General features: G+C 39.1%; 1 protein-coding gene across 1 annotated transcript; it reads right to left on the bottom strand.

Moving 5' to 3' along the window:
• On the bottom strand, positions 1-14,956 carry gucy1b1 (guanylate cyclase 1 soluble subunit beta 1). The gene is made up of 13 exons (XM_077524030.1): positions 14,800-14,956; positions 14,480-14,553; positions 11,595-11,695; positions 10,142-10,260; positions 9,665-9,862; positions 8,222-8,452; positions 7,958-8,074; positions 6,646-6,779; positions 5,948-6,145; positions 3,721-3,958; positions 2,283-2,423; positions 1,185-1,339; positions 1-1,011 (listed from the first exon to the last, which is right to left on the bottom strand). Exons 1-13 carry the CDS (start codon positions 14,800-14,802, stop codon positions 888-890), a joined length of 1,833 nt encoding a protein of 610 aa, XP_077380156.1. The 5' UTR covers positions 14,803-14,956; the 3' UTR covers positions 1-887.
• Between the last annotated feature and the right edge of the window lie 56 nt (positions 14,957-15,012).

The following is a 15,012-nucleotide window of genomic DNA, read 5'->3' as shown; positions in this document are numbered from 1 at the left end:
TGAGTTAAAAATATTTTATTTGGAGCGTTTTCCAAAAGTTACAATAGTACAGGAAAATATGACATAATAAACAATAAATATGTCTCTAATAGGTACGTGTGCATTAACACTGCAGTAGTAGTAAACTTGTGTTCGATTTTATTAGGTACACTAACATTATTCGTCCCTTTATTTATAACCTATCTGGCCTTGGGCAAGGAGCAGGGTACAACCTAGATTGGTCGGAGGAAGCAGAAAAAGCAGAGACAACTCAAACAAGCACGGGGAGAAAAATCAAACTCGACACAGCCTAAATTCGAACCATGTGCCGACCACTTCTCCAACGTGCTGCCCCATTAAGATTTGAAAAGCCGTCATTTTGGTGAGCATTTACACAAATTCAGCCCAAACACTGTACATAGTGGAAGTGCTTCAGAAAGTGCGAACTGACACATACATACACATAAAGGAAAACAAAAATATCAACTATAAAATGTCCACTTAGAATGAGGACCAAAGCATATTTATTAAGACTTGAATATTTCACACTAACCTAGGGAGAAAAAAATATCCACTTTAGCCTACTTAGAATGAACTTTTTATAATATATAGTTTTCTTTTTACTTAAACATTTTTTTTTAATTAAATCTAACTAACTTGAATTTCATTCTATATTCCATTATGAGTGCATTTGGCCTGTGAAAAGTGCGAGACAAATACAATACAACTGTTATCGCTCAAGCTAATCTACATTAGTATACTAAAATAGATGCAGACTGTACTATATGTGTGGTGAAGCACAATGGCACAATTTTATATAAGAAACATTTGCATCATATCAAAACCTTGCTATTTGATTCTACTCAATCCATTTGATGTATTAAGTATTGAATATCAAGGAGGGTGTGTTAGTGGACTTCCTGTCTGGACAGGAACCACACCTTCATTGGTTCCTTCTTCCCCTTCATGGTAACGGGACCTCGGTAGGCCAAGTGGAACTGAGGATCCGCGTTCTCTGCAGACTGCAGGCACCTGGAACAACAGTAGAGGTTTGTTTTTGGCTTGTTCAATTCTTTGCCATCGACAATGAACACAGAATTTAGTTTTTCTTTTTTAACGTTTTTGCTAGGTAAATAATTTGCCCACTAGTCATCCATCATCAATCAAGGGAATTCCACAACAAACAGGACTGGGCCTTTTCTCACCTGTAAGTATACTCTGAAACGTTGATTTTGCCCTTTTCGCCAGTGGTTTCCGTGCGGCTGGTGAGGTTGACCGTGTTGCCGAAGAGGCAGTACCGAGGCATCCTCTGGCCGATCACCCCGGTCACCACCTCTCCCGTGTGGATCCCGATGGTAATCTGCAAAAAAAAAACAACAACATCGTTTCCATAACAGCTACAGAAGAAGTACTTGTAAGCAATCTGCAGACTATTTCCCAGTCAAGCGGTTGGCACTGTGGCGGTCTTCGGAGCGTGAAGGCGCTCTTGTGTGTGAGTTGAATGAGAATCTATTTTTAGCTCAGGGAGAGTGAGATGATTTGAGTGTTTCTTTTTTTTTTTTTTGCTCTGAGACTCCACTTGTCAGTGTGTGGCCGAAATAAGCTTTTCTTAAAGCAGGTAGGGCCTATGTTCTGCAGTCGATAGAATAACAATCACCAACAGTACATTTAAACACAGAAAGTCTGCAAATATTAAAAATAAAAAAAGATGTTAAATTAATCCCTTTTCTATGATTAGTAAATAAAACACTGCTTACTAGCAAATCGATGTGCATCTTATCTTTCACATTCAAATAAAATGGCCCCCACATCCCATACTGCAATGGGGTGTGGCGGCCATTTTGGGCTACCGGTATCCAATTTAAACAATGCTGCGAAGTCGCATGAGTGAAAGACGTGCTAAAATGCGATAAAAGGAAGTTGATTTATGCAGAAATATTAAAATACTGTTGCCGAAGGTGGAACCGAGTGACCTTTCACCTCTCTCAGTACGGTTAACATTTGCTCGCTGGGACCAGCTTCATCCTTCTAGCTTCCACAGAGGGATTGTTTTGCCAACCCCACTACAACAAGGTTTGTTTGTTGTTTGTTTGTGTTACCTGTCTTTTTCTGTGCACAGATGTTAATAACTATTTTTCACTGTTTAAGCACCATAGACATTTGATTTATTAGGGTTTTTATTACTATAATAAAACGGCTAATATTGACACACCAAACACACTTTAGAACCAAAGAATGAAATAAAAGTTTTCTACAATATTGAAATGTATTGCGAGACACCTGTCTAAGTGTGGAAATCCCACCTGTACGGGCTCGTCGTCCACTTTGACTTGCCCGGCGATCTCCAGCATGTCGAGCGCCAGGTGGCAGATGGACTTGGCGTGGTGCGTGCACGGCTCAGGCAGGCCGCTCACCGTCATGTACTTGTCGCCCACCGTCTCCACCTGCGTAGAAAAGATTCCATAGCTTCCGGTGAGACCGTTTGCTTTATTTGAAAAGTGCACCGCGTGAGCCCACTGAAGGATTTTAATGTCTTTAAATACACAGAGCAGCCAAAAATAAACCCGCTGATAAACACTTTACATCAGTTTTGAGACGTTGAGGTGGGGGCCAGCTCAAGCGGCGGGACCACCAAGCCATTCAGGTCGTAGAGTAAATATTACTTCTTTTGGTGACCCAGTGCCTGAAGCCAATGGAGGCTTAGCTGGTAGTGGCTGGGGTCTGCTTGACTCCTTCAAGAGCATTCTTGTCTGAAAGCCTGCAGTGTAAATCTGCCACAAGAGGCCCATAAAGCGCTGCGCTCGCTCTCGAAAGCCGCTCGGTGTTGTTTAGAAATTCGTACTACTGGTCCACTGGCGAAACACTCAAAGTCGACCACTATAAATAGTCGTTTGCCAGCACGCAATCAGGGTCATTACGTCACCTTTTTGCACCACAGGGTCACTGCTGCTTTCAAACACAAGAAAAAGCAACACTGAAAATAATAATAATAATAATAATAATACAACAGATTCTCTTCTGAGAATTTGAATTTCCTTTAGAAAAAAAAAAGATGCAAAAGTGTGAGTTTTCCCCCCAAAAAAGTACATTGTCTCAATTTGAAACACAAGTCGCAGTTTTATTACGACAAAGTTGTATTTTTTCGGGGGTTTGGGGGTTGATCATTTGAGAATAAAGTCAGATTATTCAAATTAAAAAACAACATTTTTGATTTTTTTTTTTATGAAAAGAGATGTAGTATTTCAAGAATAAAGTTGCATGTTTTGGTGCGAAATAACCTAATCATATGGCATTAAAATTGTATTTTTTCAAGAATAAAATAAAAAAAAATTAATGAAAGTAAAAATTTACGAGTATTTTTTTTTATCAAGAAAAAAAAAGTAAATCATATGAGAATAAAATGTACAAAAAAATGTCAGAATTGGTGAAAATTGTCTAAATCTTGTTCATTAATAAAATGTGAAAATAAAGTCATCATACAAAGTCAGTCTCACAAAAATATTACAAGAAAAAAGGTGAATTTTATGACTATAAAAAAAAAAAATAACATTTTAATGCTGAAAATGGCTCAATGAGTCAAGTATCCCTTTAAGAGAAGGAAGTCAAATTATTTCAAGAAAAAAAAATCAAAATCTTAAAGAATAAAATCTAGAGAATAATCCTGACCAAAATCCTACGTTATTTTTATTTTTATTTTTTTTAAGAAAAACAAAATCCTATTTCAACGAGTGAATTCCCAACCTTGTAGACGTAAGGGTTCTTTCGCGAATCGGTCAAGATGTCGAATCGGGTGTAAACGTCGTTGAGCAGGTTGACGATCTTGATGGCGCCCTCGGCGGAGGCGTGCTTGCTGCAGAAGGCGTTGAAGCCCACGATGCCGCTGAAAAGAATGGTGACGTTGTCGTAGCGTTTGGCCGGGACGGGCCGCTTGTGTCTTAGTTCGTTGGCGACAGACGGCGGCAGGACGGAGTACAGCAATCTTAAAAAAAATACAAATGGAGGTGAAATGAGGTGAAATATGTTTGAAGATTGGGCGCTGTCTTTTTTTGGGATGGGCGCTTTTATCCGCTCACCCACCATCTTTCGGTCAGTTCGACATGCTGGCTGCATTTGGATGAAAAGGTGGTGTTTCTATGGCAACCACTTAGATCATGGAGGCTTGTTCAAAGCTTTCAAGCATGCAAAGAAATCTACAAAGTGGTGCTTTCAAAGTCTAATTTCTCTAATGTCATTGTTTGTTTTAAGTGGATCCATTCTAATTGAATTAATCTCTTCAGGTTTAAATCTGTTGCCATCATAAAATCTTCAGCTATACATGCAACGATTTCAGCAACATTTTAACAAGTGTAAAATAAAAGATCTGCTGGCACAATACGAAACAGAAACATTTGTTTCTCAATATCACACAATTCAGGTTTTGTTCATACATTCCAGCACCGACAAGTATTTTGTTCTCTTAAAGTCAATAAGTGCTGCTCACCACCTGCCAACTGAATAACGCCAAGCCGTGAATGGAAGGTCAGACTCACTGAGAATCAATAGATTCTCACCTTGCCGGCACTTCAGCAGGACTGAGTGGCATGGATTTGTGTTTAAAAGATGTCCTTTGGACAAAATAACAGTTAAAAGGGCTAAAAAACACAAAATGATATATTAAAAGCATGTACTAAGGATTTGTTTTGCTTCCTCATAAAATGTTTTATTTGTAACTAAGGATAACAAAATCAACCTTAAACATATATGTTCCTAATTTCCTACTGATTAAAGTATTAATATCAAAATTCAAACGGACAGGAGGTGGGTATTTGTGACAATGTAGCTGATTTTAGTTCAGCCTTTGGGGGAGTACTCATGTGCTCTAGTTTTTTTGTTGTTTCTTGTGTTGTTCATTTGCTGCAGTCAAATATTTGTGGGAATCATTTGAAGGGCAAATAATAGCGTTTCCCTTTTGTGTCATGTTAAAGGCACTTCTAATCTTTCTAGCGTCGCAGCTATCAAATATTTATAGTTTAGTATTAAAGTGTTCCCTCGTTTATCGTGGGTAATCTTTCGCGACCTCGCTGTTAGTGGATTTTTTTACAGCGTGTTTTTTTTTTTCTTCTTCTTTTTTTTTTTACAACATGCTTTTTGGTTTGTTTATTTTTTTGGTTTTTGTGCAGCCGTATCTCTCGAACCTTACGTCCGACCGGGGACATATGGGCATCCGCGGATTCGTTTCGACAAGACCACGACATTGCATTCCGGAGACAGACAATGTATACTGTGCTCAGTGCTGTTTAGCAAGTAAAAACAAAACAACAAAAAAACATACTTTTAATGGGTAAAAAATGACTGTAAATGAGAGAGAGAAAAAAATGAATGAAAAAGCATTCATAAAAAACTAAAAATCATACCCAAACGAAAAACATATATACCAAATGAAAAGATATATATATATATATATATTGTGCTTTATACTTTAATAAGTAAATAAAAAAAAAAAGCTTTTAATGTAAAAATCATGCCAAAACGAAAACACATATAATAAATGAAAAAATATATATAATTAATGGAATTAAAAATAAATAAATAAATAAATAATAACGCAAATTTCCATTATGGCGAGTCGTGTTTGGAACGTAACGATTAAACGAGGAAACACTGTATACTAATTATCACACCAATTAATCGACTAAAACTTGATGTTACATTGTTAAACTGTAACATAAATGTGAGGTACACTTAAGATAACTAGCCTCATGTTCTACTGTAGCATCTGTGACTCTGATTATAGTTTTGGTCTGGTGCGTGAGGTGGGTGTCAGCAAATGGCAGTGTAGAGTTTGGCTGGCTGTTAACTCTTTGCATGTTGTGTGACTAGACATTAGTTCTGGCCATTGGTAGCATGTTTATGAATGTATTGTAATGTATTATTATTGTTCACAGAATTTAAGTACATATTTAATTTAAAAAAATAAAAATAGTCTAACCTGTCCGTCTTTTTCTTCTCATCCTCCAGGGCTCGGAGTGTGTGCTGCAGGCGGTCGGTGAGGATCTCCAGCTCCTGGGTCAGCTTGTACTCCTCGCGAAACTGCTCGCCCAGCAGCACCAGGTCACGCGTGGCGTCGTGCAGCGGGATGTCGCTCAGGTACAGGCCCCTTCGCGTCAGGTCGTCCAGGTTCATTACACTTTTGGGGGAAAAAAAAAAAAAAAAAAAGGAGACAGAATGTGGTGATGGTTGAGTTATATTGTTGTTGTTTAGTTACATTTGTGTGGGACGGGCACAGAATTCTTGGGGTAGTTTATCAGGGCCGAAAAAAAAAGACCTCTAAGGTACTTTAGAGAGGTCTAATTTTCTGCTAGGCTCTGATGCTATTTTTGTGCAAGATCTGAGCGGGTGTGCGTGAGTGAATCTTCTCTGCCCTCTGTTTTAGTCTCATTCTTCCCTGCTGTAAAATTGTCTTCGATCTGCGAGGACGAGCTTTTTTGAACACTGCTCTCCTATTTCCAATATCTCCAATAAAAATGCTTTGAAAAAGGCCGGCAAGAGTTGACGAGAGTATTTGCAGGTTTCATTATGTGGACGTGGGCTTGCACACATTTTGATTGTTTGGGGAAAAAAAAAATCAATGACAAATATAGGAAAACAAAAATGAGTTGTGAACGCTGAGGTACAGTGTTAACTTACCTGGGTGAGCAAAGAAAGAGGATGTTCTCGGCTTCGGGCAAATAAATCATCTGCCCTTTTAACCGCAGACAGCTGATCTCCACCCCTGTCAGCTCGTCCTCGTTCTCCACCGTCTCCACATTTAGCAGACCCTCCTGCCAGGGTTACACCACCTTTATGAATATTTCATTGAATGTTCCTCTCAAAGCGGGGTGCAACTTCACCTCGCTTTTTTATTTCTGAATTAAAAAGCTTCTTTCTTTTTTGGGGGAAATGCACTGCCAGACAAGTCAAATTATTTCTTCTTAAGATAGACTTCAAGTTGAGATTTTTCATTTCTGATAATTAGGGTAACACACTGAAGATTGGATCTCAAATTTGGAGTGTACTGACTGTTGTCAATCATACCAAATTGGGTCTAGAACAAGCCTTTTGTTGTTAAGTTGAAAAAGGTGCATTTAATTCTGGCTAATTTCATCGCTAAACAGGCTGCCAATAACAAGCATGTGATGTGCACGTATTATTTTTGTCCACTTGTAGTGCATCAGCGAATGAAATTAGAGTTGGCTGTTGTGCGCTCAGGTTAGCGGCTGACTGTTAACTGGCTAACTGTTTGCCAGTATAGGTGTCAGTTGTGAATGTTTATTACGTGTGTATTTTTGTTGCCGTTTGTTCAATAAAGCTTTTGAAAGTGCACAAGTGGCTGTGCTCGAGCCTTGGCTGCTTGTGGGGGAATTATATAAAAATATTCCCTCAGAAATTCTAAGTAACTTTTACAAGGAGAGTTTTGAGTACGTTTTAGAAGTTTTTTTTTGTTGTTGTTTTTTTTAAAGCTATATAAGCATCGAGGAAAGAACTCATGGCCTTCAGATTGGGTGACAGCCACTCTACCACCTGAGCCATGCCAGTCCTTCTCTATGTTAGTATATCGCTGGAGTCAAGACCGGTTTTGGTTCCATTTTGCCACCAAGCAGTATAGTGACAAACAGCAAGAGTGGCATGGCTCATGTAGTAGCATGTCTGTCTCCCAAGCTGAAGTTCGTTCCTCAACGCTTACATAGCTTTTTTATTTTTTTATTTTTTTCCCCCCAAGTAAATATGACTCCCCTTTTTTTATTACAGTGTATGGTCCAAGTAGTTGGCTATGCTACATTAGCTTAAACGCTGTTTTGTGTTGGCGATTGTCGATGTGCTGGTTTACGCCGGTTCTGCTTAACAGTAGACACGTTGCACTTTATCTTCCTTTTAAGTGTTCAAGTTATTTGATTAATCTTGGTAAGCAGACACTTTTTAGAAAACTGTTGCAACAATGACAGTTCTTACACGATTGTACCTTGCTTCGCAAGACGAAGACCGTGTTGATGTGGGAAAGAATGCCATGATAGCTGAAGTCGATGTGCGGGCGGACCAGGGAGAAAACCGACGGGAGGATGCAGGCGCCAGGTTGCAGCTGAGAGGCAGGGGAAAATTAAAATATGCATAATTCAGACACTCCAGATTAGAAATGATTATGTACAGAATCCAGCTGTCCAAAAGGTCAGCGCTATAACGGCCGATCGCCCCAAGATTAATTATTGCGGCTTAATGGCAAGCAGACCTGAGGCAGCACTCGGTAAATGGCGTTGCCGCACTGCGTGAGCATCAAGTCTTTGTCGAACATCAGGTGAAAGGGGAAGGCCTTGCAAAAAGTGTACGGGCTGATGCGCGTCTCCTGCGTGCCGTTCTCCTCGAAGCCGTCCAGGTCCTCGTAGAAGGCCTCTTCCTCCGAATCCTTTTCTTCAATCAGGAACTTGATGTGATCGCACTCTTCGCTTTTGGGCTGGATCATCTGAAGTGAAAGTTTAAGATGAAACTTCTTCATATTGTTGCAAAATTGAGTGAGCCTCATTCGCACCAATTCAGTTCCGTATGAATGTTATCGTGTTTCCACTGTAAATGATAGCAAAATATCCAACTGGAACCGACCCACTTTTCTGTATCCCTTTGTGTGGTTACGCTTCAGTACTTTTGAGGAGCTACACCATTGGGGGGCTCCATTTTTTAATCCATCCAGCCCACTCAGCATCTCATTTACATTATTATTATTATTATTATTATTATTATTAACTAATTTGCTCCCAAAAGCGTCTAAATACGTTCTTTTTTAAATGTATTAAGTATCCCAAGGACGTATTTATACATTTGTTTTTTTTGTTTGTTTTGTTTTTAATGTTAGAGCATACAGAAGGCTTTGATGCAGCCTCTCAACTGCAGAGAATGGGTAAAAAAAAAAAAAAAAAAGTAGTAATTGCAGCTAAAGAGTTCCCTAAGTTTTACATTCTGCGGAAATCATTTTGCCCACGTGCTGTACATTTGATAGAACTGGTATAAAGTGATGACTGATTCAAACTATAATGTGGTTCTAAGTAAATTATCTATGTGACTTTGTTGTCCTTGCCGTCTTTAAATAAATAACAATATTATTGCAATATGTATTAATCTCAAGTACATGCCGCCGATGACATTAATCAGTGTTGGCATAAGGCACACTGACGTCATGCTGCCGTCTCTGCGCCCTGTTTCCACAGCAACCGTGGCTAATATTTCCCCAGATTGGGTCTCGCATTAGGAGCTTCTGCCTTTTTTTTTTTTCTTTTCTCCCTGTGCTTTCATTACACTCTCACACACACACACACAATGCTGAAAAATATATGATCTGTCTGTATAAAATGATTAGGGGGCAGCAGTTGGAGAGCATGGTGGCGAAGAATGTTCCCATCATGTTATGATTGTTGGCTTATTAGCATATATATGGGTAAAAAATGATGGATGAAAATAGTTGAAATAAATGGAGTCATAATGGATGGATGGATCTTGAAAATACTCCGAGCGAGAGAGACTATTTCTTTGGTCTAAAAATATCCCCCTTGTCGCAGACATTTTCCAAAAACTGTCTCTACACCTTGGCCTTTCTGTGGCTCATTCCTCAAATCATATCGACTCTCTCTCTCTTAGACAGGATCCAGGAAAATACGGGCAAAAAAAAAAATTGCATGCAGACCTTCATCTCGATCTCTGTGCCATGGATTTGCTGTGCGACCGTTTTAATGATGCCAATCACGATGTCCTGCAGGCCTTCTCGCTCCGAGTAGTAGTGCAGGATAAGATTGCTGCCCTTCTCCGCATCCGTGCAACGGAACGAGGGAGCCCTCATACCGGGATAGATGGTGCCCAGGTGGTCGTGGAGGGCGTCCAAATTCTGAGGGGAAAAAGAAAATCATAAACAATCAGTGGTATTCCAATATTCGGGAACGGCAAAGTCATTCAGTGATTATAGTCACGGATTTACTGGTCAGCACTGTGTGATTGACTGGTGACAAAGTCAGTTGGGATAAGTAAAAAACATTCTTGTATTATCGTCAACGGTTAAAGATATTATTCATTATTTAATGAATAATATCTTTCTTTACCATCTCGGACAGCAACCACCTGCTTGTGGCAGGCTTTCTAACATCTCAATTCGGAAGCAGATTTTTACCTGAAGGAATTCGCGAACGTTTGATCCCAGCACCCGCAAGATGGTGTCGTATCCTGACTCTTGGCAAAATTCAAAGAACATCTTTCCGAACATCTGCAGGATGTCTCCTGCATCAATTTCTAGAATGCAAAAAACAAACAAACAATTGAGACCTCAGTGGAGCATTCGCTTGTGATGTCGTCCAATTCTGACTTGGTTCATGTGATGAATTTACACTAAAGTGTAAAGGTTGGTGGTAATACATTTTCACAAATACCACACAGAAAATACTGTTGATGTACTCTAAATGATAAAATTATGTCTTTATAGGACACTCAGGCACGTGGTGTAATGACAGCCACTTCAAGAGCTGCATTTACTTTACAAACCTAATTCAAAATGTCTAATAACAAACGATCAGAATGTGTCCCACTAGGCATCCTCTAATTGATCGTCACTGTAAAATTATGCAAATCAGAAAACATATACTTTAATGTAATGTAATCAATCCAGCTCTCTCCTCTTTCATAACTGCTAACAGGTTAAGGGTTGGGTGACAGGAGCTATGGTTTTATTGGGGAAGATTTTGTTTGGTTATTTATAGGCATGTAACAAAAAGCGTGATATCGTGATATTAAAACTTCCACAATATCGTCGCCGTCATGTTCACGATATTTAAATGCAGCACATCTGTTAGAAGAGCCAGGTTGATTTCCATTTGTGCAGTTCTAGCACCCTCTGGTGGGTAGTTTTATGGTGCAATTTAATTTCATTAGAGATGTTTTGGCCCTTCTATGTTGAAAATCTACACTAATTGTCAGATGAAGGGGGACATAATATGCCTGTGAAACAAGTCAATATGTGGAGGAACTCAATGTGTGGCATTAACAACATAACAATAATAATAATAATAATAATAATAATAATAATAATAATAAAACATTCCAAAGACATGCATGGCAGGTTAATTGGGCGCTCCGAATTGTCCCTAGGGTGTGCGTGTGCGTGTGAGTGTGGATGGTTGTTCGTCTCTGTGTGCCCTGCGATTGGCTGGCACCCAGTCCAGGGTGTCCCCCGCCTACTGCCCAGAGCCAGCTGAGATAGGCTCCAGCAGCCCCCGCGACCCTTGTGAGGAATAAGCGGTCAGGAAAATGGATGGATGGATGGATAATAAAACATATAATAATAATAATAATAACATAACATTGCTGTTATGTACAAAAGCACAATATTGTGCTTTTTTTTTTTTTAAGTATGAGCTTTTTTTTATTACAATATTGTGTCCTTTTTTAAATATCGCCAGCCACGTGATAATTATCGTATTGTGAGCTTCATATCGTGATATCATATTGTGACGTTTGGATATCGTTACATCCCTAGTTATTTATAATTGTATTTTTAGAAAAAAAAATTTTGTGTTGTGTATATGTCTTGTTTCAAGTACAGTTTGTCTGCATCACACTGGGACACTTACTGAGAACTTTGCTGGCAGCGGCGACAAGATCGTAGGTCTTGGTGTCATCGTAAATGATTCGAACAAGGAACTGACCCTCGATGTCGAGTTGCGCTTCCCTCCTGCAGGGGATGAAATTCATGTCATACAAGAGGTCCATGTGTCTTCATTTATTTTACACATGAAAAGGTGCACTTTTGATCAGGTTTAAATTAGCAGTTACTCATGTGCATCGCTGTAACTACAGCATCATTATCGAACAGAAAACGTAATGACGTAATTAGTTCTGCTTAGACTGAGAAAACAAGCTTGATTTGTGGGCACTAGTGGCCAGCTCATTAGAGCTTGTAGCAGGTGAAAAAACATACCATACAAGGTTTTCTATGGAAAATCCAGATTAATTTGTCAATTATTGAGCTGATCCAAGTTTTAAAAAACGGGAGAAGAAGCAAGGTGATAAATTGTAAACGAGATATGCTGCACCGAGGAGAATAACAACTTTGGAAACATTTACACAAGGCAGCTGCTGCTCTTAACTTTCGCTTCAACTTTTTTTTTTTTTTTTCCTGTTAGGGTCGCAGCGGGTTCAGGCCGCGATTGGAGGGAGCATGCTAAAAAATGTCATGTTGACATTATACTGCGATAGAAAAGGAGGCGCTCAAGAGCAACACATTTAAATGCCACTTGTAGCACATTCTTTGCAGCAACCCTCAGTGTTTTCCCACAGCTTTTTTTTTTTTTTTTTTAAACAGCTTTGGGTTTTTTTTTTTTTAAACATTTGCAACAATTAAACCCAAAATAAGACACATTGTTTTTTTTTGTTTTTTTAAGGCAAGAGCCTGCAAGTTTCACAAATTAAAACAATTAACAGGCATCTTTAACGGAATAGCTTAAATGCAAAAACGTCTGGATTTTATATAATAAGCTTTTTTTTTTTTTTTTTTTTTTTTTGGAGGCGGGGGATAATTTAATTGCCAAACCAGCCAACTCAAAGAAAATAGTTCATAATAATAGTTTATTTCAAAACAGACAAGTCCAAAATGCTCCAAACTATAATATTACACTGAAATGATAAGTATCATGCTTGGTCAATCAAAATCAACTACGATCTTTGAACCTTAACTTTCTTTTAACCTTTGAAATCTAAAATTAGTCATGGGAATTTTGGCTCTTTTTCGAGAGCTACTTCTTTAGTAGGGGTGTGAATTGCCTCGTACCTGACGATTCGATTCGCATCACGATTCACAGGTCATGATTCGATTCGATACCGATTAATCCCGATACGAATTTATAAGTGATTGTTGCGATTTTTTTTTCATTCAAATTTAGAAAATACTAATCAGTAAGCTTGTAGAGTGTAAGATTTATATGAAAATGTATTATTTATTTATCTGAAATTTCAGTCTTATACAGGTTGTAATCTGTTTCATGTTTGAACAGCATTAAAATAAAATGTTAAGGCTTAATGTTCCGTTCATATAACATTCTTCCATGCTCAAGGTGTGAATCCTAACCCGAAGTCAGAAGTTTTGTTGAATTTTTTTCCATTAAAAATGGAAGTTTAAAAATCGATTCACACACAAAAAAAAAAAAAAAAAAAGGCAATGATGATAAGACGTTGAATCGGTAAGACTACCGAATGAACAATTCTGAGCTCTTTAAAAAAAAAAAAAAAAAAAAAAAAATCGATTCAGCCGCCTATTGAATCGATTCGAGATTCGCGCGATGTAGTATCGCGATATATTGCCGAATCGATTTTTTTTAACACCCCTATTCTTTAGGCTTGGCTCTCTCAAAGAAGCTTCTCCCAAGTAGCACCTCAATTTTTTGTGTTGCTTCAAATAATTTATGACCACATGATGTTTAAAATGAATTGAATATCCATTATTTATATTGACTTTAATAATTTATGTACTCGGAATGCTACAAAAAAAAATAGTAAACTGCAACTCTATTTGTAGAGCTATTTCCAAAAATAACCGCAGTTGTAACAAAGTGCTGTGCATAAGATCAAACATAAAGCACAATATATATGTAATGAAAGATATAGGTATATAAAGTAAACTACCCTCCATCGAAGGTTCTCGGTGCAAGATTCTACTTTTTCGCGTTTTTTTTTTTTTTTGTAATCAATACCACTACAATATTTTGGTCTTTCATAAAAATTTGGGGGCGGCGCGGTGCATGAGTGGTTAGCACGTCCGCCTTCCAGTACTGAGGATGCAAGATCGAGTCCAGGCTCCGGCCTTCCTGGGTAGAGTTTGCATGTTGTCCACATGCCTATGCGTGGGTCTTCTCCGGGTACTCCGGTCTCCTCCCACATTCCGAAGACATGCTTGGCAGGTTAATTGGACGCTCCGAATTGTCCCTAGGTGTGCTTGTGAGTGTGGATGGTTGTTCGTCTCTGTGCGCCCTGCGATTGGCTGGCAACCAGTTCAGGGTGTACCCCGCCTAATATCCGAAGACGGCTGGGGTAGGCCCCAGCACCCCCGCGACCCTTGTGATGAGCAAGCGGTTAAGAAAATGGATGGATGGATGGATGGATGGATGGATGGATGCTTTCAATTTAGTTTAGATTTAAAGCGGATGTATCATCACATCAAAAATAATTTCACCAAATTAACAGGCTTATGATATAATACTTTTCATTATTATGTTTTAAACAAATATGTGACATTATTAGGAGTCACCTAGGAATTTGTTAAGACTAGTTATGTTCAATAAAATGGTATTTTTCCTGGTGTGAGCCTGTGGTTTGCTCTTGTTTGTTAATCATTAAAAGCAAGCGTCCAGTGGGGCCTGCACGTCTGAGCGCACTGCCTGCTTCCACTCAAACATTTTTATATGCCAACCCGAGCGAATAATAAGCATAACAATCATAAAAAAGCACGACAATAAACACTCACTTGATGTCTTCCCACACTTCCGGTCCGTAATTCCTCAAAACGAGCAGCTCCAAGGCGTGATTCACAAAGCCGTACTGTAAATACATGACAAACAATAACAGCACACTTGACCGCTTTCCTGACGCGTTCATCTCAGTTTCACACGCTTGTTTGGACGCATTAGTCCAAGAAAGTGGACATTTTTAAACGGTACCTACCATGTCGGATTGTATTCACCTGTTAATATGCCGAGTAATAATGTAACAACCCGGACAAGAAACGCTACGCGAAAACGTCGCCGCCTTGCCAGGCGTAAAACACGAGACACAAAATATACGTACCATAGTGCCGGCTGCTCTTCCTGTCGCTCCTTCTTTTTTCCTTTTTTCTTTTTAAGCAAGAAGCGTCGCTTCGGACAGAAACGTCATCGCTCAGTTCCAGATGCTGTCTTCGCTGCGTCCATACCTCCTCGCTCCATCAGTTTTTGATTGGCAGGACACTTGTCCAATCCAGCGTCCAAACGGTCGTTACGTAACAGCACAGTGGGCCAATGA

Source organism: Festucalex cinctus, chromosome 6 (assembly GCF_051991245.1).
Source record: "Festucalex cinctus isolate MCC-2025b chromosome 6, RoL_Fcin_1.0, whole genome shotgun sequence".
NCBI classification, from domain to species: domain Eukaryota; kingdom Metazoa; phylum Chordata; class Actinopteri; order Syngnathiformes; family Syngnathidae; genus Festucalex; species Festucalex cinctus.
The sequence above is the reverse complement of the archived record's forward strand: the minus strand, read 5'-3'. Positions and strand labels throughout refer to the sequence as shown.